Genomic DNA, 27,184 nt, shown 5'->3' with positions numbered 1-27,184 from the left:
TTAGTTCCCGCCTGACGCACCCCCTGATTCTGGGTACTGATTGGCCGGGGTTTGACAGATTAGTGGGACAGTGTGTGGGGGTGCGTTCACGACCGACAGGGACATGGGATATGTGCGCTGTGCTCAGTGGTGACGCGAGGTTGTCCGACACTGCAGACGGGGAGGGGGAGCCTCGGGCACCGGTGGTGCCTCCACCGGAGGCTCCACCGGTGCCCGTGTTTGCCTCCATGGAAGATTTTCCACTCGAGCAGTCTCGTGATGATACTCTACGCTTTGCCTTTGACCAAGTGATAAAAATTGATGGTCACATGGTGCGCCCTGACGCAGCGTTAACGTATCCCCACTTCTCACTGCGCAGGGACAGATTATACAGAGTGAGTCGTGACACTCAGACAAATGACATAATTACCCAGTTGTTGGTACCAAAAAGCCGCCGGGAAATGGTTTTCCAGGCGGCTCATTTTAACCCGATGGCTGGGCATATGGGTATGAAAAGACACTGAACCGTGTAATGGCCCGATTCTATTGGCCAGGCATTCGGGCAGACGTGCGCCGCTGGTGCGCGTCTTGCCCTGAATGCCAGTTGGTTAACCAACCGGCCATCCCGAGAGCGCCCTTGCGCTCATTACCACTGATTGAGATCCCGTTTGAGCGTATTGGGATGGATCTCATCGGGCCATTTCACCGGAGCGCACGGGGATATCGCTTTGTGTTAGTTCTTGTGGATTACGCAACGCGATATCCAGAGGCAGTGCCGCTGCGCACCATCTCTGCAAAGAGTGTGGCGCAGGCACTGTTTCAAGTTATCTCCCGAGTCGGGATCCCGAAAGAGATCCTGACTGACCAAGGCACCCAGTTTATGTCACGAACACTGAGAGAACTGTACGGATTATTGGGCATCAAGTCTATTCGAACCAGTGTTTACCACCCGCAAACTGACGGCCTCGTTGAGCGCCTGAATAAGACTTTGAAGTCCATGATCCGTAAGTTTGTGCACGATGATAGTCCTAATTGGGATAAGTGGCTAGATCCTCTGCTGTTTGCAGTGCGCGAGGTACCCCAGGCCTCCACGGGATTTTCTCCCTTTGAACTGCTGTTTGGCAGGAAACCACGGGGGGTTTTGGACCTTGTTAAAGAAAGCTGGGAGGAAGGTCCAAGCCCCAGTAAAAATGAAGTGCAATACGTCCTGGACCTGAGAGCAAAACTCCACACATTGGGGCGGTTATCACGGGAGAATTTGCTCCGGGCCCAGGAACGTCAGCAGCGGCTGTACAACAGAGGATCTAAGCTAAGACAATTTTCACCGGGAGATAAAGTGCTTGTATTACTCCCATCTTCCACCTCCAAATTACTCGCCAAGTGGCAAGGACCCTTTGTGGTCACACGACGAGTGGGTGATGTCGATTATGAGCTTGTGCGATCTGACAGGGGAGGGGCTACGCAGATTTATCACCTCAACCTCCTCAAAGCATGGAGAGAGGCTGAGTCTGTTTCCCTGGTGACGGCAATTACAGAGAGAGATGAGTTGGGGCCAGAGGTTCCAAAATCGGCCAATCCTGCCTCGCTCCTTTGTGAAAACCATCTCTCACCGTCCCAGAGAACAGATATTGCCAGGTTGCAACAGAGTTACGCTGACGTGTTCTCCCCCCTGCCAGGACGCACAAGTCTTATTCAACACAACGTTGAGACTCACCCGGGCGTGACGGTGCGTTCACGGCCCTATAGGTTACCTGAACACAAGAGAAAAGTGGTTCAGGCAGAATTGAAAGCGATGCTGGAGATGGGGGTAATAGAAGAGTCCAACAGTGCCTGGTGTAGCCCCATCGTTCTTGTAAGCAAGAAGGATGGGTCCATCCGGTTCTGTGTGGACTATCGCAGGGTGAATGATGTTTCACGGTTTGATGCCTATCCAATGCCTCGGGTCGACGAGCTCCTGGATCGCCTGGGCACTGCTCGTTTTTTCACGACACTGGATTTGACCAAGGGCTACTGGCAGATTCCCCTATCTCCAGAGTCCAGGGAGAAAACGGCCTTCTCCACTCCGTACGGTTTGTACCAATTTGTTACACTTCCGTTCGGGTTGTTCGGGGCCCCAGCCACATTTCAGCGCCTCATGGACCGCGTGCTGCGTCCACATGTTGCATATGCTGCCGCCTACCTGGATGATGTAATCATCCATAGCACCACCTGGGCGGAGCATGTGCAGCAGGTGGCTGCAGTGCTGGGTTCATTGAGGCAGGCGGGGCTCACGGCCAACCCGAAGAAGTGTGCAGTTGGACGGAGGGAGGTACGGTATCTGGGGTACCACTTGGGCGGCGGGCAGGTGCGTCCACAGGTAGATAAGACAGCTGCTATTGCAGCCTGCCCAAGGCCCAAGACCAAAAAAGAGGTGCGGCGGTTCTTGGGGCTGGCAGGCTATTACCGGAGATTTATCCCCAATTTCGCGGAGCTGACCAGCCCCTTGACTGACCTCACCCGAAAGGGTGCCTCAGATCCGGTCCAGTGGACGGAGCAGTGCCAGGTGTCGCTTGAGAGGGTTAAACAGACCCTCTGTGGGGAGCCTCTTCTCCACACACCTAACTTCTCTTTCCCTTTTGTCCTGCAGACTGATGCGTCGGGCAGAGGGCTGGGGGCCGTTCTGTCTCAGCAGGTGCAGGGCGTTGACCGCCCGGTGCTCTACATCAGCCGGAAGCTGTCCGAAAGGGAGGCCAGGTACAGCACAGTGGAGAGGGAGTGCCTGGCCATCCGGTGGGCGGTCGATGCTCTGCGGTACTACCTGCTGGGGCGCCCATTCACCCTCTGCTCGGACCATGCTCCCCTCCAGTGGCTCCACCGCATGAAGGATGCCAACGCCCGGATCACCCGTTGGTATCTGGCACTACAGCCGTTTAAGTTCAAGGTGATCCATAGGCCGGGGGCGCAGATGGTTGTGGCCGACTTCCTTTCCCGCTCCCATGGGGAGGGGGGGGGGGGAGTAGGTTAGGCCGGACGGCTCCCCGGCCTAAGTCGGGCGGTGGAGGTATGTGGAGGGGGCGTGGTGCATCAGCTGCAGGAGAGAGGTGTGGAGAGGGCTCAGGAGAGCAGCGCCAGGTGAGAGTGATTAACACAACTGCACAGCATTAGCTAATCACTCTCTCCCTTTTAAAACACAGTAGCGTGCTGGACCTGGGAGGCGGAATGACTGGAGCACACACACAGTCTGGACCAGACAAACAGACAGAGCACGGCAGCATAAAGCCTGTGAACGGCTCTGTACACTGTTGGTAACCTGTTGATAAACTGCATTAAATAAAAGTATCCTGAACGTTGATTATACTCCGTGTCCTACCTGCTGAGGAGAACTCACGGTGGCTCAAACTACGCCACAGCGACAAAATCATCCAAAACAAACACAAAATTACCAAATAAACAACACAAAATTACCAAATAAACAACACAAAATCAAAAAAGACACAAAATCACCAAAAGAGACATATTTCAAAAACAGATTGTATTCCACCTTAAATGAATTGAAGTATTTTTTAAAACTTTTAAACCTTTTCCCTGATAAACCCTCCTCTGTTTCTCCTCCTGTTATGTGACAGATTCTCTTTTATTGTCTCACATTCTTCACTGTTTCCTGTTTCCTGTTCTCATGTGATTCAACCTGAGTTTCTGGTTCCTGCTCCCATGATGTGATGCAAGTGCACAATGTGTGTGTGTTTATGTGTGTGAGTGTGCGTGTGCATGCCTATGAATGTGTGTGTGTGTGAGTGTGCGTGTGCATGCCTATGAATGTGTGTGTGAGTGTGCGTGTGCATGCCTATGAATGTGTGTTACATTCTCTGCAGGTGACCAACAGTCAGGTTATAAAATCAGACTGAAGAACGGTTCAGCTGAGGACGACAACAGGATTTATCCTCAGGGAGCAGGAGAGAGAGAGAGAGAGAGAGAGAGAGAGAGTGTGTGTGGGGGGGGGGGGGGGGGGGATGGGGGGATAGAAAATTACCAAAAGAAGACAGAAAATAATCTAAAAAGACACGAAATCATCCAAAAAAGTTACAAAATTACGCAAAAAAGGTACAAAATTACCAAACAAAAGATATAAATGACTACTATCGGAGGGATGGGGGATGGAGGGATGGGGGGATGGGAGGATGGGGGGATGGAGGGATGGGGGATGTGGGATTGGGGATGTGGGGATGGGGGATGGAGTGATGGGGGGATGTGGGGATGGAGTGATGGGGGGGATGTGGGGATGGAGTGATGGGGGGATGTGGGGATGTGGGGATGGGGGGATGGGGGGATGGAGGATGGGGGGATGTGGGGATGTGGGGATGGGGGGATGGAGGGATGGGGGGATGTGGGGATGGAGGGATGGGGGGATGTGGGGATGTGGGGATGGGGGGATGGAGGGATGGGGGGATGTGGGGATGGAGGGATGGGGGGATGTGGGGATGTGGGATGGGATGGGGGGATGGAGGGATGGGGGGATGTGGGGATGGAGTGATGGGGGGATGTGGGGATGGGGGGATGTGGGGATGGGGGGATGGAGGGATGGGGGGATGTGGGGATGTGGGGATGGGGGGATGGAGGGATGGGGGGATGTGGGGATGGAGGGATGTGGGGATGTGGGGATGGAGGGATGGGGGGATGTGGGGATGTGGGGATGGGGGGATGGAGGGATGGGGGGATGTGGGGATGGAGGGATGGGGGGATGTGGGGATGGGGGGGATGTGGGGATGTGGGATGGGAGGATGGGAGGATGGGGGGATGTGGGATGGGAGGATGTGGGATGGGAGGATGGGAGGATGGGAGGATGGGGGGATGGAGGATGGGGGGATGTGGGATGGGAGGATGTGGGATGGGAGGATGTGGGATGGGAAGATGGGAGGATGGGGGGATGTGGGATGGGAGGATGTGGGATGGGAGGATGTGGGATGGGAGGATGTGGGATGGGAGGATGGGAGGGTGGAGGATGGGAGGATGGGAGGATGTGGGATTGGAGGATGTGGGATGGGAGGATGGGGGATGGGGGGATGGGAGGATGGGAGGGTGGGAGGATGGGGGGATGGGAGGATGGGGGGATGGGAGGATGGGAGGATGGGGGGATGTGGGATGGGAGGATGTGGGATGGAGGATGGGAGGATGGGAGGATGGGGGGATGAGGGATGGGAGGATGGGAGGATGGGAGGATGGGGGGATGGGAGGATGGGGGGATGAGGGATGGGAGGATGGGAGGATGGGAGGATGGGGGGATGGGAGGATGGGGGGATGAGGGATGGGAGGATGGGAGGATGGGAGGATGGGAGGATGGGGGGATGAGGGATGGGAGGATGGGAGGATGGGAGGATGGGGGGATGGGAGGATGGGAGGATGGGGGGATGAGGGATGGGGAGGATGGGAGGATGGGAGGATGGGAGGATGGGAGGATGGGGGGATGGGAGGATGGGGGGATGAGGGATGGGAGGATGGGAGGATGGGAGGATGGGGGGATGGGAGGATGGGGGGATGAGGGATGGGAGGATGGGAGGATGGGAGGATGGGGGGATGGGAGGATGGGAGGATGGGAGGATGGGAGGATGGGGGGATGAGGGATGGGAGGATGGGAGGTTGGGAGGGGATGGGGGGATGGGAGGATGGGGGATGAGGGATGGAGGGTGGGGAGGATGGGGGGATGGGAGGATGGGGGGATGGGAGGATGGGAGGATGGGGGGTTGGGGGATGGGGGGATGTGGGTGGGAGGATGTGGGTTGGGAGGATGGGAGGTTGGGAGGATGGGGGGATGTGGGATGGGAGGATGGGAGGTTGGGGTGGTGGATGGGGGGATGGGAGGATGGGGGGATGAGGGTTGGGAGGATGGGAGGATGGGAGGATGGGGGGATGAGGGATGGGAGGATGGGAGGATGGGTGGATGGGGGATGGGGGGATGAGGGATGGGAGGATGGGAGGATGGGGGGTGGGTGGATGGGTGGATGGGGGGTGGGGATGGGAGGATGGGAGGATGGGAGGATGGGTGGATGGGTGGTGGGGGGATGGGTGGATGGTGGGGTTGAGGGTGGGGTGGGATGGGTGGATGGGTGGTGGGGGTGGGTGGATGGGGGGATGAGGGATGGGAGGTGGGGGTTGGGAGGATGGGGGGTGAGGGTTGGGAGGATGGGAGGATGGGAGGATGGGGGGATGGGAGGATGGGGGATGAGGGATGGGAGGATGGGAGGATGGGAGGATGGAGGATGGGGGGATGAGGGATGCACTGATGGGGGGATGGAGAAATTGTATTGATTTTTTTTCATGCCATTTGAGGGATTTGCGTATCATAAACATCAACATGTGATATTGTCGTATTCGTGTCACGTAATGTGACGTCTAAAGTCTAAAGTGTTGTTTGATGAAGAGATCAGCTGATAAACAAGCAGCTGGAACTCTTTGGGGAGCAACAACAATAATAATAAATATGAGAAACATAATGAGGAATAGTTGAATTTGATTCAATTATTAACACCTTTTTTCACAATAAAATGACTACCAGTACAACTCAGAACAGGTTTGGGTCATTATGTCTCTTTTTTGTCATTTTGTCTCATCTTTTTGGTCATTTTATGTCTTTTGGTGTCATTTTGTCTCTCTCTTTGCAATTTTGTGTCTTTTTTTGTCGGTCATTTTGTGTCTTTTTTGTCATTTTACATCTTTTATGATAATCTTGTGTCTTTTTTTTACTAATTGTTTACTTTTTTAGGCATTTTACGTCATTTTCTGGTAATTTTATGCCCTTGTGATTTTGTGAATTGTCCTTTTTTAGTCATTTTAGGTTCTTTTTTGGTCATTTTACGTCACTTTTGGTCATATTTCCTTTGTCCTTTTTTCCCATAACGGTCTGGTGTTTTTCCCGGGCCTGGTCTGAGCATCAGTCCATGTGTTCAGGGTTCTTCAGGGTTAAAGAGAGCTGATAAGGGAGAGCTGGCCTGCTGTCGGCTCTGTCAACAGTCCTGGTGTGATGATGTGAGTCTGTTTGTGTGTACGTGAGGACAAACACACACTCAGTTGGTCTGAATTGTGTCATAATATCTCAGAGTTACATTCAGTATTTGCAGTCTGACGTTTCTGCCAAAAAACCCTGTAATCAGAGACACCAAGTCAACATTAATCTCATTATTATCAGTTATAATGCAACAAAATGAGCCCAAACACACCAAAACATCAACACGTCCCAATAAAACACATTCATTCTGCAGGTTGGAAAAACACAAAGACGGCAGATTATGTGAGAATTTAATCCGTTACATAAAGTAGAAATTAAGGAAATAGTTTCAGGCATTTCTGTCTCCTGGCTGCAGGTTTCTGTTTCCTCTGCTGAGGACAAAATGTCTCACATTATATTTATTCTGACAGGCAACATTTACTGTTCGTTCATCTGAAAACCTCCAGAGAAAACCTGAATAAAGTCTCTGAAGAGGCATCAGGAGGATCCTGATTCCTCATTTTAGTTCCTAAAACTGAGCTTTTACTCATTTAATGTCCTTTTCAGTCATTTTACGTCCTCTTTTGGTAATTCTGTGTCATTTTCTGGTAATTTTATGCCTTTATTCGTCATTTTGTATCCTTTTAGGGGTAATTTTACATCTTTTTCAGTCATTGAATGTTCCTTTTAGATGGGGCGATGTGGGAAACATTTTATGGATTTTTTTTTGCCATTTTACATCCTTTTTTGTCACTTTGTCTTTTGGGGTAATTTTGTGTCTTTTTGTTGGTCATTTTATGTCTTTTATGATATTTTTGTGTCTCTTTTTTGATAATTTTGTGTCTCTTTTTGATAATTTTGTGTCTTCTGTGTCTTTTTTTAGTCACTTTGTATCTCTTGGAAATTAAATGTTTTTCTTTTTCATTTTACATCCTTGTTTTGTCATTTTATGTCTTTTGGGAGATTTTGTCTTTTTATGTCATTTTGGTAGTTTTTTGTATATTTGACATCTTTTTCAGTCATTTTACGTCCTCTTTTGGTAATTCTGTGTCATTTTCTGGTAATTTTATGCCTTTATTCGTCATTTTATATCCTTTTAGGGGTAATTTTACATCTTTTTCAGTCATTGAATGTTCCTTTTAGATGGGGCGATGTGGGAAAAATGTTATGGATTTTTTTTGCCATTTTACATCCTTTTTTTTGTCACTTTGTCTTTTGGGGTAATTTTGTGTCTTTTTGTTGGTCATTTTATGTCTTTTATGATATTTTTGTGTCTCTTTTTTGATAATTTTGTGTCTTTTTTTTAGTGACTTTTTGTCTCTTGCAAATTAAATGTTTTTCTTTTTCGTTTTACATCCTTGTTTTGTCATTTTATGTCTTTTGGGAGATTTTGTCTTTTTATGTAATTTTGGTAGTTTTTTGTATATTTGACATCTTTTTTTTGGTCATTTTGTTTTTGGGGGGTAATTTTGTGTCTCTTTTCCCAATTTTGTGTCTTTTTTGATTTTTTGCGTTTTTTTTTTGTAATTTTCTGTCTTTTTGGACGATTTTGTGTATTTTTTGGGTCATTTTGTGTCTTTTTGTTGGTAATATTATGTTTGTGTTTTTAAATCTTGTCTCCTGGTGAAAGTTCTGGTTTTTGTTGACCCCTCCCCTCACTCCAAACAGAAACATGGGGATGGAGGGATTTACGAATCATAAACATCAACATGTGATATTGTCGTATTCATCTCACGTAATGTGACGTCTAAAGTCTAAAGTGTTGTTTGATGAAGAGGTCCACTGATAAACACACAGTTTGTATAAGGGGGGGAAATTATTAAAAAAGACAAATAGACACAAATTACCCAAAGAAGACACAAAATTATCATTAAAGACACAAAATCATCCAAAAATAGACACAAACTACCAAACAAAAGATACAAATGACCAAAGAAAGACACAAAATGACAATAAAACCCCACAAAATCACACAAAAGACACAAATTACCAAATAAAAACCACAATATGATCAATAGTGACACTAAATTGCCAAAAGAGACACAAATTACCAAAAAAAGACACACAATGATAAAAAAAAAAGTCACAAAATGATTAAAACATTTTTTTTTAAATTTCACAAAGTTCCAAAATAAAACCTCCAGTGTGTGATGTGGGTTTGTGGGGATGTTACCATTGTTTTTAATAAAATGACTCAGAACAGGTTTGGGTCATTTTGTTTCATATTTTTTGGTAATAATATGTCATTTTTTTGAAAATTGTACGTATTTTTGTGTCTTTTGATTGATAATTTGTGTCTCTTTATTAGTTGGTGTCTTCTTGTGTCTTTTTGTGTCTCTTGGAAATTTTATGGATTTTCTTTGTCGTTTTTCATCCTTTTTTTGTCATTTTGTCTTTTGCTGTAATTTTGTGTCTTTTTGTTGTTCATTTTATATATTTTTTTGATAATTTTGTGTCTTGTGTGTCTTTTCTTAGTCACTTTGTGTCTCTTGGAAATTGGATGTTTTTTTTTGTCATTTTATGTCTTTTGGGGGATTTTGTCTTTTTTGGTCATGTTGTCTCATTTTTTGGTAATTACATGTTTTTTTTTGGGATATTTGACTTTTTTTTGGTCATTTTGTGTCTTTTGATTAATAATTTGTGTCTATTTGTGTCCTTTTTTAGTCACTTTGTGTCTCTTTGAAATTTTATTGATTTTTTTTTTTATGCCATTTGGGGGATTTGCGTATCATCAGCATCAACATGTGATATTGTCGTATTCATCTCACGTAATGTGACGTCTAAAGTCTAAAGTGTTGTTTGATGAAGAGGTCAGCTGATAAACACACAGCTGGATGGATTTAGTTTCTGTCATATTTAGGAAAATTTTACGTCTTTTTTGGTCATTTTATGTCTTTTGATTGGTAATTTTTGTCTTTTTGTTTCTTTTTTTAGTCACTTTACATGAAAAATGTTATTTATTTTTTTGTCATTTTATGTCTGTTGGGGGTAATTTTGTCTCTCTTTTCGCAATTTTGTGTCATTTTTGATAATTTTTGTTTCTTTTTTGGTTAATTTTATGTCTTTTTTTGGTCATTTCATGTCTTTTTTGTCATTTTATATCTTCTTTTGGTCATTTTGTGTCTTTTTCTTTTTGATATTAAGTCTTTTGATTGGTAATTTGTGTTTTTTTGGTAATTTTGTGTCTTTTTTTAGTAATTTTATGTACATTTAGTCTTCTTTTGGTAAATGTAATGTCTCTTTTTGGTAATTTATGTATCTTTTTTTGGCCATTTCACATCTTTTTTTGGTCTTTTTTTGTCATTTTGTGACAAAAGTTTGTGTGTTTTGGTCATTCCCTGTCTTTTTATTTGATAATTATATCTCTATTTTATTTATTTTGTGTCTTTTTTGTCATTCCGTGTACTATCTTGGTGATTTTGTTTGTTTGTTGACGTCGTCTCTGTCCTGTTTACTGTCAGTGCTGCTGTAGAGTTGTAACTTGCATCATCACTTCCTGTGATCCGTCACTTCCTCCTTCGTCACTTCACAGAAAACCACTTTAACTTTCTTCTCCTTTTCCTCAGAAGTTTAGAAACGATGCTAATCTGAGAACTATGATCATTATGAAACTTTAGAGAGGTTTTCTATGAATCTGATTTCTTCTGCTGATTTCCATCACGTACGTCTTTAACCTTTAACCCCCGAGTCTTTGACTCTTTGACTCTTTGACCATATGTTCCTTTACTTCATGTAATAAATCTCCCTCTAAACTGTTTCTGACATGTTGACCTTTGACCCTTTAGGACTGATGAGTCTCTTTACAATCATTTAGGTTTTCTCTCTCAGTTTGTTTACTGAAGTGCACAGTTTTAAATAGCTTTAGTTTATGATGCCAGGTTTTATTTTGGTAAATTAAAGTCTCTTTTTGGTAATTTTGTGTCTTTTTTAGTCATTTTATTTCTATTTTTTGGTAGTTTTGTGTTTTTCAGTCATTTTACAAACTGTTTTAGTCATTTTTACGTCTTTTTATGGTCATTTTGTGTTTTTTTTACAAATTTCATTTACTTTTTTTGTCATTTTGCATCTTTTTTTCGGTCATTTTCTGTCTTTTTTTGGTAAATGTAATGTCATTTTGTTTCTTTTTTGTCATTTTACGCACTTTTAGTCATTTGATGTACTTTTTGGTCATTTTCTGTCATTTTTGTTGTCATTTCACACACTTTTTAGTCATTTTACATCTTTTTTTGAGAAATGTAATGTCTCTTTTTGGTAATTTTTCTGTGTTTTTAGTCATTTTACATACTTTTAGTCATTTTATATCTTTTTTTGGTAATTTTCTGTGTTTTTTGGTAAATGTAATGTGTCTTTTTTAGTCATTTTTATTTCTTTTCTTGGTAGTTTTGTGTTTTTCAGTCATTTTACAAACTGTTTTAGTCATTTTACGTCTTTTTATGGTCATTTTGTGTTTTGTTTTTTTTACTCTTTTCACACACTTTTTTTTGTCATTTTACATATTTCTTTTTTGGTCATTTTGTGTAGTTTTTGGTCATTTTATGTCCTTTTTTGGCCATTTCACACCTTCTTTTGGTAAGTTTGTGTCATTTTGGTAATTTTGTGTCTTTATTTTGTCATTTTGTGATGTGTTTTTGTCATTTCATGTCTTTTTCTTTGATAATTGTATCTCTATTTTTGGTCATTTTGTATCTTTTTTAGGCCTTTTCCATTGTAATGTGAAGGAGAGAAGTGAAGCAACGCTGCATCAGGTGAAAGTTGGTCAAAGTTAAAACTCTCTGCTGTTTTTACTGTTTCTGTTTCTGCAGACATGTCTCTGAGCAGGTAAAAAGCTTTCTGCAGGTTTCTTCCCTTCACTTTTCATCACAGTTGGACTCTTTAATATCAATATTTACGTGTCTGGAGTTGCAGCGTGCAGAAAGCTGTTTCTATTGGTTTTCTATTGCCTACGTGCTCTTTCCCGCAGCATCACTTTCATGTTGCATCACTCTGATAAAGTTGTGCAACTTCTGCTTTAATATGAGGGCGCGACCCGATCCAGTCAGGTGACTTGGCAGCCGAGTGTTTACTCACATTAAACCAACACCAAGTCATCATGTCAGGTAGACATAGAATAGGTCTATAGAAGGTCACATAGAAGGTCTAGAATAGTTTAAATTCATACATGATGAAAGATGCAACTACTCAAAGATAAAAACATTCAGCATGAGAAAATATAAACTTTTATTAACCCTCTGAATGTTTTATTTAAGAAATCCCCCAAAATAAACAGTTTGGTTCTGTTGTGTCTTTTTTTGGATTTTTACATATTTTGGGGTTATTTTTTTTTTACATCTTTTTTGTATGTTTTCATCTTTTTTGTATTTTGACATTTTTTTTGTATTTTTTCATCTTTTTTTGTATTTTGACATCTTTTTTGTATTTTTCATCCTTTTTGTATTTTTTCATCTTTTTTTGTATGTTTATATCTTTTTGGGTTATTTTGTGTCTTTTATCAGATAAATTCAACTTTATTTCTGGTTTCTGTCTTTCTAACTGTGTTATTCTGCACAAAGACGGTTTGACTTGTTCTGACTGAGCTGCAGGAATTAGAGATTATATAGAGATTTTATATATTGCAAAGAAATACAAGGACACAAAGAGGAGAATGTAAAAAAAACAAACAAAAAAACACCCTGAAACGTCTTGTTGAGGCTCAGATTTCAGTTTAATGGTTCCATACGTTAAATAAACTCTGAGGATTTACATCCAGAGATGCTGAATCAGTTTGATTACTGTAAACGAGCCGTGATTGAGACGCTCGGCTTGATTTCCGTCAGTGACGGAGCGGTGACTAAATCACAATCACACCCTGGAATGTGTGTGATTGTGTGTTTCTGTGTTGTGTAACTGTGATGGAGTGTATTTCTCAGGAGGCAGGATGAGGCTTGTTCTGCAGGAAGTTTGTTGTGTTAGTCAGAATTAACCCAGTGAACTGTCTGGTATCCAGTGTGTGGGCTGACTGTAATGATTAATAAAACACCATCAGGAGCTTCGTAACAAAGTAGAAAGTCTGGCAGCAAAAGTTGGCAAACACTTAAATAACAGGAAACAACTGTAAGTTATTTTATAGATTATTTCTTCAAGAATGCATGTAAAACATTTGTATGTAAAAGTCTAAATGTTTTCGAATTAGAAAAATAAATCTTGTAAATAAAGTATATAAAAAGTATAAATCTGCACAAAAAACCGAACATGACTAGCCTGGGTATACCCAGACTGCCTTGCGCGCTCGAATTTGATTTCGAACCTCCAGCCAGTCTGGAAACGAGGCGATTATCTTAGCCCTGTTTTAGGGATCCAATCACAGAGCGGGGAGGGACGGTGAGACGATGACGCGTACTACCCGGCACTTGGAAGCTTTCCGGATCCAACATGGCTGCTGCAGACGCGAAACTCTCTTTAGCTGTAGATGGTGTTTTAAATAGTTTAGAGCGAAAGTTGAAAGGCGAAAGGTCTCTCAGCGGCTCCGCTGTCCCCCGGCTCGGAGCCAGATCACCGGTAGCGGGACTATTAGCGCCGCACGGGCGGTTTCTGCGGCTCGTTGCGCCGAGCCGGCGAGACCGCCGGTCACCGCCGGTGATCTCGCTCCGAGCCGGGGGACAGCGGAGCCCCCAGAGACCCGCAGCAGCTTGTTTATTGCCCATAAAATCAGTGGATGTGTGTGGCTGAATGACATGAGGGGGAATAAAGCGTGAAAATAAATAATCTTGCAGAAAGCGAGAACTGAAGAAGCAAAGCAGCAGCAACACTCTCTCACAGACACACACACAACAAACATCCATCTCTGTTGCTCTACTACGTCATCTGGTATAACTGATCTGATTGGCTAAGAGCTACCTACAGACGCTTTGATAGACATTCTAAGCGTCCAATAAATGGCTCCGGAGGATCGTAAACCACACCTCCTCTACGGAGAAATGCATTGAAGGTGTCCAGACCTAATCTCCAATGAGATTTGGTCTGGTGTTAGCCAGGCTAGAACATGACACCAAAAGTACAGATATCTTGATGAAAAACAACAACAAAAATGTAAAATTACATTTAAATGAACTTCCCTTAATAACAGGGAGCAACTGTAAGTTATTTTAATGGATAACTTCTTTTTTAAAAAGTCATATATTTACTGTAAACGCAGTCTAAATGTTAAATAAACTTTGCTAGAATGTACAAAAAAAAAGTCTATACATTGCAGAAATTCCTTTAAAAATGACCCAATTACCTAAAGTCACATGATTACCCATAAAAGCACAGATTTCTGGATGTAAAACACAAAAAAAACCTTTAAAATGAAATAAATATGTGCTGACGGTGGCTGCAGAAGCATTTGGGTCCATTCATTTCAATAGAAAACTTCTCAATCTGATGTTAATAGTGCAAATAATGGCCCCATTTAGAAGAAAATAGAAGAGAGAGAGAGAGCGAAAGAGAGAGAGAGACAGAAAGCGAGAGCGAGAGTGGGAGAGAGAGATCGTGAGAGAGTGAGAGAGAGAGAGCGAGAGAGCGAGAGAAAGCGAGATCGAGAGAGAGTGAGAGCGAGCGAGAGAGTGAGAGCGAGCGAGAGAAAGCGAGATCGAGAGAGAGTGAGAGAGCGAGAGAAAGCGAGAGAGCGAGAGAGTGAGAGCGAGCAAGAGAGCGAGACAGAGAGAGAGCGCACGCGAGAGAGAGAACGAGGGCGAGAGAGAGAGAGAGTGAGAGAGAGAGAGAAAGATAAAGAATGATATGATTTGGGGCGGGGCTACCTTTGACAGGTCACTAACAAGGTGAGCCGTCATCAGGAGGGAAGCAGAACAATGTGTATCCACGGCAACGAGTTAATAAAGTTATCTATAACGGTATATAGACATAAAAATAAGGACGTTAATCGGCTTGGTCTCATAACTTCGATCCTTTGACTGTATTTTGACTTCATGACGTATTATCTGAAGGTTTTGTTCATTAAATGTCTTGTTCAGCGTTTGTTGGACTAACAGACACTCCAAGGAGTCGCTGCTCAGTTTACTGAGGTCACTAACAACATTTAAACTAGCATCAGCTAATGCTAACAGCTAATGCTAACATGAGTGAGTCAGAAAGTGTTCAGTTTGAACACTGATTCCAGAGCTCGTCCCGTGGGAACTCTGCTTACAGACAACAACCACATGTTTACTGTGTCACATCAGCACCACGTTGATGATGCAACCACTCAAACATGGTGGTGACACGTTCAATAATGATAGAAATATTTTAGTTTCTTCACAATGCAAAATGTTATTAAACAATCAAGGAACCAACCATTTTCTTCAGTTTCTTGTTCATTTTAATGTCTGGTTCAACTAAAGGTTAATTTGTTTGGACAAATATAATGATAACAACAAAAATATCTGATAAGAGTTTAATTATAGAGCTGCTATCTAGATATTTAACATGGTTTTATTGATAATAACCAAACTCATGATGAATAAAACCATGTTAAATGTCTAGATATCAGCTCTTAAATTAAACTCTTATCAGATATTTTTGTTGTTATCATTATATTTGTCCAAACAAATGAACCTTTAGTTGAACCAGACATTAAAATGAACAAGAAACTGAAGAAAACAAGGTGGTCAAATAATTTTTCCATGTAGATGACAAGAATATTGTCATGTCACGCAAAGTGTGTTAATTCTGTTGACCACTTTTACGTCATGTTATAATCACTCATGTCTAGTCTTGTCCTTCACTTCCTGTTTTATTTTGTACTTTTTCCCTCTCGTTTCGGCCTCTTGACTTCCTTCCTTTGTGTGATTTTCCCTCCACTCTGATTGTCTCCTGCTCCCTGATTCCTCTCACCTGTGTTCCCTCCTCAGGTACAGATGGCCCTGGTCTCCCTTTGTCTTGTATCTCATTTCGGATTAATCAGGTTTTGTGTTCGTTACTGACCGTCTTTTGTCATATTTTGTATCCTCCATGTGAGCGTCTTTTGTTTGTATTTTGAAAGTAAAGCATTTTTTGACCACACTACCGGCTTCTGAGTCCCTGAGTCAAGTTCTCCACAGATATAGATCTTCTTCCACTTTGTTGAGTTTGTTTCATCATGTCTGGGTTACTGAACCAGCTGCTTATTTGGGTTTGTAGTTTATTTTTATGATTTCCAGCTCATGTGATCTCTCTGTTCTGTCTGTTTCTGAGCAGCTTGTGATGATGTCATCATAAAACACATCTGAACTCTTCATTTTTCTTCATTGCTCTCAATTCATCATGCACAGAAACTGTAGAACATTTTCCTAAAGTACCATAAAAATGACTCGTATGAAATATTAACAGAATATTTATATCTGCTGGTTGGAGCACGTCTTGTTCCAAACATCAGATCATTTATTGTTCCGCCATGGTTAATAATGATAATATGATGATGATGAAAGAGGAAACACATGAGCACAAAATCAGCTTCATAAAACTTTTATTACACCCCCCCCCCCCTGTTCTTTATTCACCATGAACTGACCATGAATGTCTGAACTCACACACACACACACACACACACACACACACACTCACACTCACACACACACACACACACACACACACACACACACACACACTCACAGTTCATATTCAGCTTCCTGCTGCTGTGTAAACATGCAAATTCACTGTAACACAGAACATTCTGTCCTCCACTCTCACATCTATAGATGTTTGTTTTAATATATGGCTGATTAACGAGACCAAGATCATAGATATACAGTCATGGAACAATAATTACACTCGTTTTATTATTTTAACAAATCATAATTGGTTTACTGTTTCACTAAAGCATGGTTCATTTTTATAGTTTTTATTGCTAAAGGTGCTGCATTTGTGTCAACATGATTTTTTAGCAAGCGTGCATGTGTTGAATGGTTTTTATGGTTTTTATGGTTTTTGTGGTAAAAATGAGCCCTAAGACAAGATTTGTAGCCCGTTATTGTGCAGCTTTCATGGAAATATGAACAAAGTTAATGTTTGGGGTCAATGGAGGAAAAGTCATTGACTTTCAAGCTGAAAACAGATAGTAAAGGGGTTTTACTATGAAGAAAAAAAGTAGAAATTACCAGATTCAAAAGTAGAAATTACAAAAAAGTCTCAATTATCAGAAAAAGTAGAATTACCAGAAAACAAGTAAAAGAAATCACCAGAAAAAAACTCAAAATTACAAGAAAAAAGTAGAAATTACCAGATTAAAAAAGTAGAAATTACAAAAAAGTCAAAATTACCCAAAAAAAGTGAAAATTTACCAGAAAAAATAAAAATTACCAGAAAAAAAGGTCAAAATTACAAGAAAAAAAGTTTAAATTACCAGATTTTTTTTGTCATTTTGTGTCTTTTTTTGTCATTTTTACAATTTTTTTGGTAATTTTATGTCTTTGTTGTCATTTTGTGTCATTTTTGGTCATTTTTACTTACTTTTTTAGTCATTTTACATCTATTTTACACCTATTTTTGGTCATTGTGTCTCTTTTTTAGTCATGGCTGCAGTTCTGCTCTCTGGACGTCCTGAACTCTCTGATGTATCTTTCTGTTCCAGCTCTTTCAACACTCCTCTTTTTCCCAAAGTAGCTCTGCTTTTATTGACATCTCTCTTTTCCCCCTCCCTCTCCAGTCTCCTCTGATCTCCCTGGTCTTCTCTGGCCTCAGCTCACCCTGCCTCACCTTGCCCCCCCCCCCCCCCCCTCTCTGCAGTGTGATATACAGTATTCGGCCTTTCCCCTACATTGGGAACTATCCAGCTCACATGTTCTGTCACATCTATATCTCACGTCCTCCACCTGTCTGAACCATCTGAACCTGTTGATCTCCAGTCTGTCACCTGACGACACTAAATACATCCAGTACAACTAGAGAGAAGCACATGAGGCACATGACTCAGTCTATATGTATACATACACAACAGACTGTAAACAATATACAACATCTGATTTAGAAAGAGGACTTACCTACTGTACTTACTGTATTATACGTATTTCCTCAATTTCAAGCCGGGCCCCTATTAATGACCAGCCTCATTTAGTAACCGGGTGTAAAAACAATTTTTAGTAAATAAAAGCCGGCCTCTTTTATAAGCCGGGTGTCTTAGCGGTGTTAAAGTCTGTCCCCCATCAATTTGTGTCCCCCTTACCTTAACCTGACCCCTGACCCCTGACCCCAACCAGTCCTCCTTTAAGTTGTTAACATGAGCCCAAGTTTACCTGAACCCCAAACCGTTCTCTCTACAAGGCCTTACCTTAAACTGAAATCCTAACTCCAACACAAAATTACAAAAAAAAGACACAAAATGACCCAAAAAAGACACAAAATGACAGAAAAACACCTAAACTACTTAAAAAAGACACAAAATTACTAAAAAAACACTAAAATTACTGAAAAAACACTAAATTACTTTAAAAAAGACACAAAATGACCAAATAAAGACACAAAATTACTAAAAAAAACCACTAAAATTACTGAAAAAACACTAAATTACTTTAAAAAAGAAACAAAATGACAAAAAAGACACAAAATTACCCAAAAAAGACACAAAAAGACACAAATAAAGACACAAAATGACAGAAAAAACCTAAACTACTTAAAAAAGACACAAAATGACCAAATAAAGACACAAAATTACAAAAAAAAACACTAAAATTACTGAAAAAACACAAAATTACTTTAAAAAAGACACAAAATGACCCAAAAAAGACACAAAAAGACACAAAAAAAGGCACAAAATGACAAAAAAAGACACAAAATGATCAAAAAAAGACACAAAATTATTTAAAAAACACACAAAATTATTTAAAAAAGACACAATATTATTTTCAAAAAACCTGACCCCTGACCCCAACCAGTCCTCCTTTAAGTTGTTAACATGAGCCCAAGTTTACCTGAACCCCGAACAGTTCTCTCTACAAGGCCTCACCTTAAACTGAAATCCTAACTCCAACCAGGAGGTGATCTACGGAGAACACCGTTCAGGAAACATCATCTGACGGTAACAGATTTCTGTATTTAGAAGTTTGTCCCCACGAGTTAGTCCTGTAGGTAAATATGGTTGTTTCTGTCCTAGTCATTCTCTGTAAAGTCGAGCCGTTTAAACACGTTCTTCTGGGCTTTTTAGTAGTTTAGACATTTTAAATCCTGTTAAAATGAACATTCAGCTGTTCATTGTTTGTTTACATCCCAGTACTTCCAATATGGCCGACATCCGGGTAACTGGCTACGATGCGCTGCGTAAAACACTCTAAAAAGTGCCGGTCAGAGCTGCTCTGATTTTTTTTTTTTAAATAAAAGCCTCCTTCAAATAATAGCCTGCCCCTATTATTAGCCGGGTCCCAAACTGATTTTTTATTAAGCCCCGGCTACTATTTGAGGAAATACTGTAATTACTTACTTAGTGACTTACTTATTGACTTACTTACTTACTGACTGTACTAACTAACTTACTTACTTAGTGACTAACTTACTTACTTACTTAGTGGCTTACTTACTTACTTACTTACTTACTTAGTGACTTACTTACTTACTTACTTACTTACTTAGTGACTTACTTACTTACTTACTTACTTAGTGACTTACTTACTTACTTACTTAGTGACTTACTTACTTACTTACTTACTTAGTGACTTACTTACTTACTTACTTAGTGACTTACTTACTTACTTACTAACTTACTTACTTACTTACTTACTTAGTGACTTACTTACTTACTTACTTAGTGACTTACTTACTTACTTAGTGGCTTACTTACTTACTTACTTAGTGGCTTACTTACTTACTTAGTGACTTACTTACTTACTTACTTACTTACTTAGTGACTTACTTACTTACTTACTTACTTACTTACTTACTTAGTGACTTACTTACTTACTTACGTAGTGACTTACTTAGTGGTTTACTTACTTAGTGACTTACTTAGTGGCTTACTTACTTACTTAGTGACTTACTTAGTGGCTTACTTACTCACTTACTTACTTACTTACTTACTTAGTGACTTACTTACTTACTTACTTACTTAGTGACTTACTTACTTACTTAGTGACTTACTTACTTACTTACTTATTTACTTACTTAGTTAGTGACTTACTTACTTACTTGCTTACTTAGTGACTTACTTACTTACTTACTTACTTACTTACTTACTTAGTGACTTACTTACTTACTTACTCACTCACTTACTTACTTAGTGACTTACTTACTTACTTACTTACTTAGTGACCTAGTGACTTACTTACTTAGTGACCTAGTGACTCAGTGACTTACTTAATTACTTACTTAGTTACTTACTCACTAATTTGCTTACTTGCTTACTTACTTACTTACTTACTTACTTACTTACCTAGATGGAATTCTCAAAATGTCCACAGATCTGCAGCTCTGATCAGTATTGTCATGCTTGTGTCTACACCTCCTCAAAGCCAAACAGATTACAATGTACAGGAAGCAATCAGAGTAACTGAGATCTGGAAACTAATGTTCTGTATTGAAACTGACAGTAGTGGAAGAGTTGTGCTCCTCCTGTCACTCCCTGTGTTCCTCTGCTATGTGTGGCTTCCTGTTACATTCAGGCCCGGTCGCTGTGTCACAGTGTGTTGGTGGCTTTCAACACCTTTTAATCAGGTCGGCCTCGTTCAGCAGCTGTTGTTCTGGATGGACACAGACTGTGAAGGGCTGAGTCACCTCTATCAACACCAGACAGAACCTTATTCAACAGTCCTCCAGACTGTCCTGGCTGCAGGATGTTTGATTCACTGACCTTTCTGACAGCAGAAAATACTGTTGGACACCAACAAGTCCTCCGAGTCACACAACCGCCCTCTAATACGAACCACAGGGAGCTGAACTAGGGCCCCTCCAGTTTCACAGGGGTCACTTTGTGACTTAGTGACTTACTTACTAACTTACTGACTGACTGACTGACTGACTTACTTACTTACTTACTTAGTGACTTACTTACTAACTTACTTACTTACTGACTTACTGAATGACTGACTGACTGACTGACTGACTTACTGACTTACGTACTGACTTACTTAGTGACTTACTTACTAACTTACTTACTGACTTACGTACTTACTTACTTAGTGACTTACTTACTAACTTACTTAGTGACTTACTTACTGACTTACTTAGTGACTTACTTACTGACTGACTGACTGACTGACTTACTTACTTACTTACTTACTGACTTACTTAGTGACTTACTTACTAACTTACTTACTGACTTACTGACTGACTTACTTACTAACTTACTTACTTACTTACTTACTGACTTACTTACTAACTTACTTACTGACTTACTTACTGACTTACTTAGTGACTTACTTACTGACTGGCTGACTGACTGACTGACTGACTGACTGACTTACTGACTGACTGACTGACTTACTTACTAACTTACTTACTGACTTACTTAGTGACTTACTTACTAACTTACTTACTGACTGACTGACTGACTGACTGACTTACTTACTTACTAACTTACTTACTGACTTACTTAGTGACTTACTTACTAACTTACTTACTTACTGACTTACTGACTGACTTACTTAGTGACTTACTTAGTGACTGACTGACTGACTGACTGACTGACTGACTTACTTACTTAGTGAATTACTTAGTGACTTAGTGACTTACTTACTTACTTACATACTAATAACTCCTCCGAATCACACAACCGCCCTCTAATACGAAGCACAGGGAGGTAAACTAGGGCCCCTGGAGTTTCAGAGGGGTCAGGGACAGTCTGTCACTTTCTGCTACTTACACACACAGCAACTTTTCAAAAATAAATAGAAAACTGTTGACTTTAGGCAATAAAAGGGAAGACCTCTATGCTCTTTGTATTTCGTCCGTACTCTAAAGCATAAAATATCCCTGCAGATGGGTTTAAATGGGAGCTAATGGAAAGCCTGTTGCTTCTCATAGGGACACTAAAGAGGCTTTTGTTCTGGACTATGTGCACATTTCTGTGTTGGCACCACACCTGATAGTGTCATATGATTTGTTACGCAAAACCTTGTGATCACACACACCTAAACCCCAACAATAGAACCAGCAGCTTCATACGGGAAGAAAAGTATTTCTCAGCAACCTGTGAATCACTGAGAACGCCCTGTGGGAACTATTTCTGTGGACAACAATGGCATTTTTATTGTGTCACATCAAACAGTTGTGATGATGCAACTACACATAGACACTAAAGGATTTTTTTTGTTTCTTCACAATGCAAAATGTTATTTTCATTAGGAGGAATTATAACTACATATGTTACTATGACAAAAATATAAATATTCACATTTTGGTTAGGTTTTGGCATTAAACTACCTGGTTAGATTCGGGGAAAAATTTTCAGTTAAAAAAAAGTATGTAACATAAGTTGATCAGCATCACACAAGTTAAGTACATTACGTAAGTTGAAATAAGTCAACATTTACTTTTGGTTTCCCACAGATAGTCTCCTGGGAGTTTGTTTAACAACATACAGGCATGGGAAAATTTAAAGACCATTATTAGGGCCACGGGGCAATCGCACCGAGCACTGGTCCCTACAGCAATATCTGTAGGGACCAGTGCTGCACTACTGTTATACTGTGGATTTCTTCTTCTTCCTCTTCCGGACGCAATTTTGTCCCGCTACTAGTCCTACAACTTGAAGAGTTGCAGGACAAATTATATATCAAAACGTGCGGTTTGATCGGGATCTGTGTGCTATTACTTTTCTCTACAGAATACAAATTTTTCATGAAAAACTTCATGAAAAAAAAACTGCGAAAAAGAACAATTATTGGAGATTTTTAAACGTCTACGTCTAATTTCAGCTAGAGACTCCATTTAAACTTTAAACAGTAGACACAAGTCTTGTGTATCGGTGTATTAATCCACGTTTCGATAGGTCATATAGTTTTTTATCAATCCCTGTTCAATGACCATGATCATTTTTGGAGAAATTCTGAGATTATAATGGGTGTGTATTGCACGGAATGTTCGTGTCAGAGTGTGTGATGTCATCGCCAGAGTGTAGAGGGAGAGAAAAAACTGTCAAAAAATAAATTTGAAAAATTTATTTCGCTATTATCGCTCCAGGCTGCAAATTCCACTCTACAGAAATAATTTATACATAGAAATGTAGGAAAATTAGGCTTCTCCCTCACAATCCTCTGGTAAAGCTGTCAGAGTTATAGTTTGGGCGTAGGACGCACAGATGATCCACCAACACCACCAACAGCCTCATTGGCTCCCATATTAAAAACGCAGGAAGATTTCTGAAAAAGGAAGATGTAACACTTTTTTTAGATCGCTCTAACAAAGCTATTTTTTCATTTTTCTTAAAAAAACAAACATGTAGACGTTCAGGAAGAACTCAGGACGCTCAAAGTGAAGTCGGATCAATGATAGGTATTATGGTTTTGCCAAAAATGCTTTCTGTTCGAGGCCAGAAATTCCAGTCTGTCCACCTCTGGCTGCTGTCACTGTTCCAGAACAGGTGTCAGTTAATTCTGTTGATTGCTTTGATCTGATTGGTCGACCACAAAGCCTTTGATGCTTTGATGTGATTACAGTTACAGATACACGCAAACACACACACATGCGCGCGTAAGTGCACACACTCCTCCAGATACGCATGCTTCACACACACACACACACACACACATACACACACACACACACACACACACACACACACACATTTTGAGGTTAAAGGTCATAGGTTGCTGTATAAATAAATACTTGTAAAGGAATGCTTGTTGTAGGTGTGCTCCTTGTTTAGTATATAGTATCATAACATTACTAGTATTAATTGTTATAAATATCTGAAGAATCTCATCATAGTGTACACACACCGGCAGTAGCCCTGAGGTCATTTTGTTTCTATTTCGATAATTTGGTGTAATTTTTGGTCATTTTGTGTCTTTTTTTTTTTTTACATCTACAGTCACTAAAACATTATTGATAATAATCCAAATCCAAATGTACCTTTAGTTGAACCAGACATTAAAATGAACAAGAAACTGAAGAAAACAAGGAGGTCTAATAATTTTTTCCATGACTTTATAACTATGACCAGAATATAAATATTCCCAGTCTGGTTAGGTTTTGGCACTAAACTACTTAGTTGGGTTTGGAAAGAGATCAGATTGTTCAGTTAAAAAAAAAAAAGGTATGTGACTTAAGGACATTACATAAGTTGAAATAAGTCAACATTGACTTTTGGTTTCAGATCTCCTGGGTGTTTGTTTAGCATACATACATTCTAATCTCCTACCTTCGCATGCTTTGTTGCTCTTTATGCTGACTTCCCTGTTTGTTCTCGTCATGATTTCTGTAGACACCAGAACAATAAGTATTGTTCATAGAAAGCTGCTTGTAAAATCCACCTCTGGGGTCATTTTCTGGGGGAGAACAGTCCAGCTTATGAGCAGAGTTCAACTCACAGAAATAAAAGTTATATCACTCTAGGCCAGTGGTAATCAATATGCTGATATTAATAATATTAATATAATCTGATATTTTTTTTACCATAGGACTCTATGGAGGTGTTGATTTTTTTTTTTGTTAAACTGAAACTAAACTAATTTGGTTTGATTTTTAGCATGTTTGATTCTTAATATATCGTTGTGGTTTCTTGTTTTATTCAACTATTTATTTTAATTTATGTCAAAATGGAAATTATACTTTATTTAAGTTCATGTTCTTGTTGTTTTTGGATAAAAAGGACATTTTCTTTTGAATGTGGCCTGACCGACCGCAATAAATGGACCTTTGAGTCATTGAAAAAAATAATCTTTGTGGCCCTTTAAGATTTGTATTTGAGTTGTATTGAGGGTATTCTCATGATAATTTACTCAGACTTTGAGGCATTCTGGTACCAAACAGAGTAAAGAGAGCATCGAGGATTAACTCAGCATCATTAGAGGGTTAATCAGCATCATTAGAGGGTTAATCAGCATCATTAGAGAGTTAATCAGCATCATTAGAGGGTTAATCAGCATCATTAGAGGGTTAATCAGCATCATTAGAGGATTAACTCAGCATCATTAGAGGGTTAATCAGCATCATTAGAGAGTTAATCAGCATCATTAGAGGGTTAATCAGCATCATTAGAGGGTTAATCAGCATCATTAGAGAGTTAATCAGCATCATTAGAGGGTTAATCAGCATCATTAGAGAGTTAATCAGCATCATTAGAGGGTTAATCAGCATCATTAGAGGGTTAATCAGCATCATTACGGTGTGTTCAGACCGGACTAGTAGTTGATCGCGCTAGTAGTTGAATTTACTCGCGAATATATGCCGGCCGGCGAAGGCTGCTAATGCTAATGCTAACTTTGTAGAGAAGTAGCTACAACAGATAGCTGAAATCACATTGTCACAACTTACCAGGCAGACCGGTGACCTCACTCACCCTCCTCCAGGCAAGATCTTTATGGTTCCGGTTGCGGTAGGAGGGTGATGATGTGTCAAAAAGCTCGGGAAGCCCACAGACCACAACAATAAGTTTCTTCTCCATTTTTCGGGAATAGGCGGGTTCCAAGGATGCATGACGTCACTGTCGTCCAGAATCTCAACGCTGATAGGCTGTCCCGACACAGCGTCACGCGAATATTTCGCCAAAGTTGAATTTATTGAACTCACGCGAATTTGTGTTGTTTCATTGGCGCCGCGCCGCCGGCAAAAATTTGCGTCTAGTCGCGTGTTTGCATTGACTTTGTATGTAATCTTGTCGCACGAAATATTCGCTATGCGTCCGGTCTGAACACACCGTTAGAGGGTTAATCAGCATCATTAGAGGGTTAATCAGCATCATTAGAGAGTTAATCAGCATCATTAGAGGGTTAATCAGCATCATTAGAGGGTTAATCAGCATCATTAGAGAGTTAATCAGCATCATTAGAGAGTTAATCAGCATCATTAGAGGGTTAATCAGCATCATTAGAGGGTTAATCAGCATCATTAGAGAGTTAATCAGCATCATTAGAGGGTTAATCAGCATCATTAGAGGGTTAATCAGCATCATTAGAGAGTTAATCAGCATCATTAGAGAGTTAATCAGCATCATTAGAGGGTTAATCAGCATCATTAGAGAGTTAATCAGCATCATTAGAGGGTTAATCAGCATCATTAGAGGGTTAATCAGCATCATTAGAGAGTTAATCAGCATCATTAGAGGGTTAATCAGCATCATTAGAGGGTTAATCAGCATCATTAGAGAGTTAATCAGCATCATTAGAGGGTTAATCAGCATCATTAGAGGGTTAATCAGCATCATTAGAGGGTTAATCAGCATCATTAGAGGGTAAATCAGCCAACAGGCCTCGTTAGTTCACTACAAACTCACAGTGACCTCAGAACCTCCTCTTCCTTCACCGGGCCTCATTTCACCTTTTAAACTCTTTTCCTTTTAAAACATTTTCCGCTCAGCCCTCATGTATGTCTGTTATTGTTTGTTTGCATTCATCACAGGACACTTCACGTGTGTGTGTGTGTGTGTGTGTGCGTGTGTGTGCAGAATTTTTATAGCTTGTTAGGTGAAGGTATGTAGTGCGCATGTTTGGCTCACGTTGTGGGGACACAGGTCTGTTTACACGGTGACATTGTGAGGACTTACCTTCAATCTGGGGACAAAATGCCAAGTTCACATATAAAATAAATAAATTTAAATTACATGTATTAATCACGGTGTATTAGGGGATTATTAGTGTATTTGGGTGTTAAAATAAATTATTCTATTTTAGGGTCTTTTTTAAAGGTTAGGTGTAGTGCATATGTTTGGCTCACGTTTGTGTCTTTTTTGGTCATTTTGTGTCTTTTTTAAATAATTTTGTGTCTTTTTTGGTAATTTTATGTCTTTTTAAAGTAATTTTGTGTATTATTTTGGTCATTTTTTGTCTTTTTTGAGTCATTTTGCGTCTTTTTTTGGTCATTTTGTTCCTTTTTTTAAGTAACTTAGTTTTTTTCTGTCATTTTGTGTCTTTTTTTGGTCATTTTGTGTCTTTTTCTGGTCATTTTGTGTTTTTTTTTAATAAATTTGTGTCTTTTTTGGTAATTCTGTGTATTTTTCTGTCATTTTGTGTCTTTTTTTAGTCATTTTGTATCTTCTTTTGGTCATGTTGATACTGCCTCCAGAGGCCCCCAGGTCATTTGAGTTTGAGACCCCTGATTTACACAGTGACGTTGTGGGGACATAGGTCCGTTTACACGGTGACATTGTGGGGACCTACCTTCAATCTGGGGACC

The 27,184-nt window shown here is 40.6% G+C and overlaps 1 protein-coding gene across 1 annotated transcript; it reads left to right on the top strand.

Annotated features, from left to right (window-relative positions):
• The first annotated feature begins 4,181 nt into the window (after positions 1–4,181).
• On the top strand, positions 4,182–5,147 carry LOC131993211 (uncharacterized). Its single transcript, XM_059358999.1, has one exon. The coding sequence runs from the start codon at positions 4,182–4,184 to the stop codon at positions 5,145–5,147; it is 966 nt and encodes a 321-aa protein (XP_059214982.1).
• The last annotated feature ends 22,037 nt before the right edge of the window (positions 5,148–27,184 follow it).

This window comes from Centropristis striata, chromosome 20, assembly GCF_030273125.1.
Source record: "Centropristis striata isolate RG_2023a ecotype Rhode Island chromosome 20, C.striata_1.0, whole genome shotgun sequence".
Classification (NCBI taxonomy): Eukaryota; Metazoa; Chordata; class Actinopteri; order Perciformes; family Serranidae; genus Centropristis; species Centropristis striata.
Note: the sequence above shows the minus strand (reverse complement) of the source record. Positions and strands in the feature narration are given on the sequence as shown.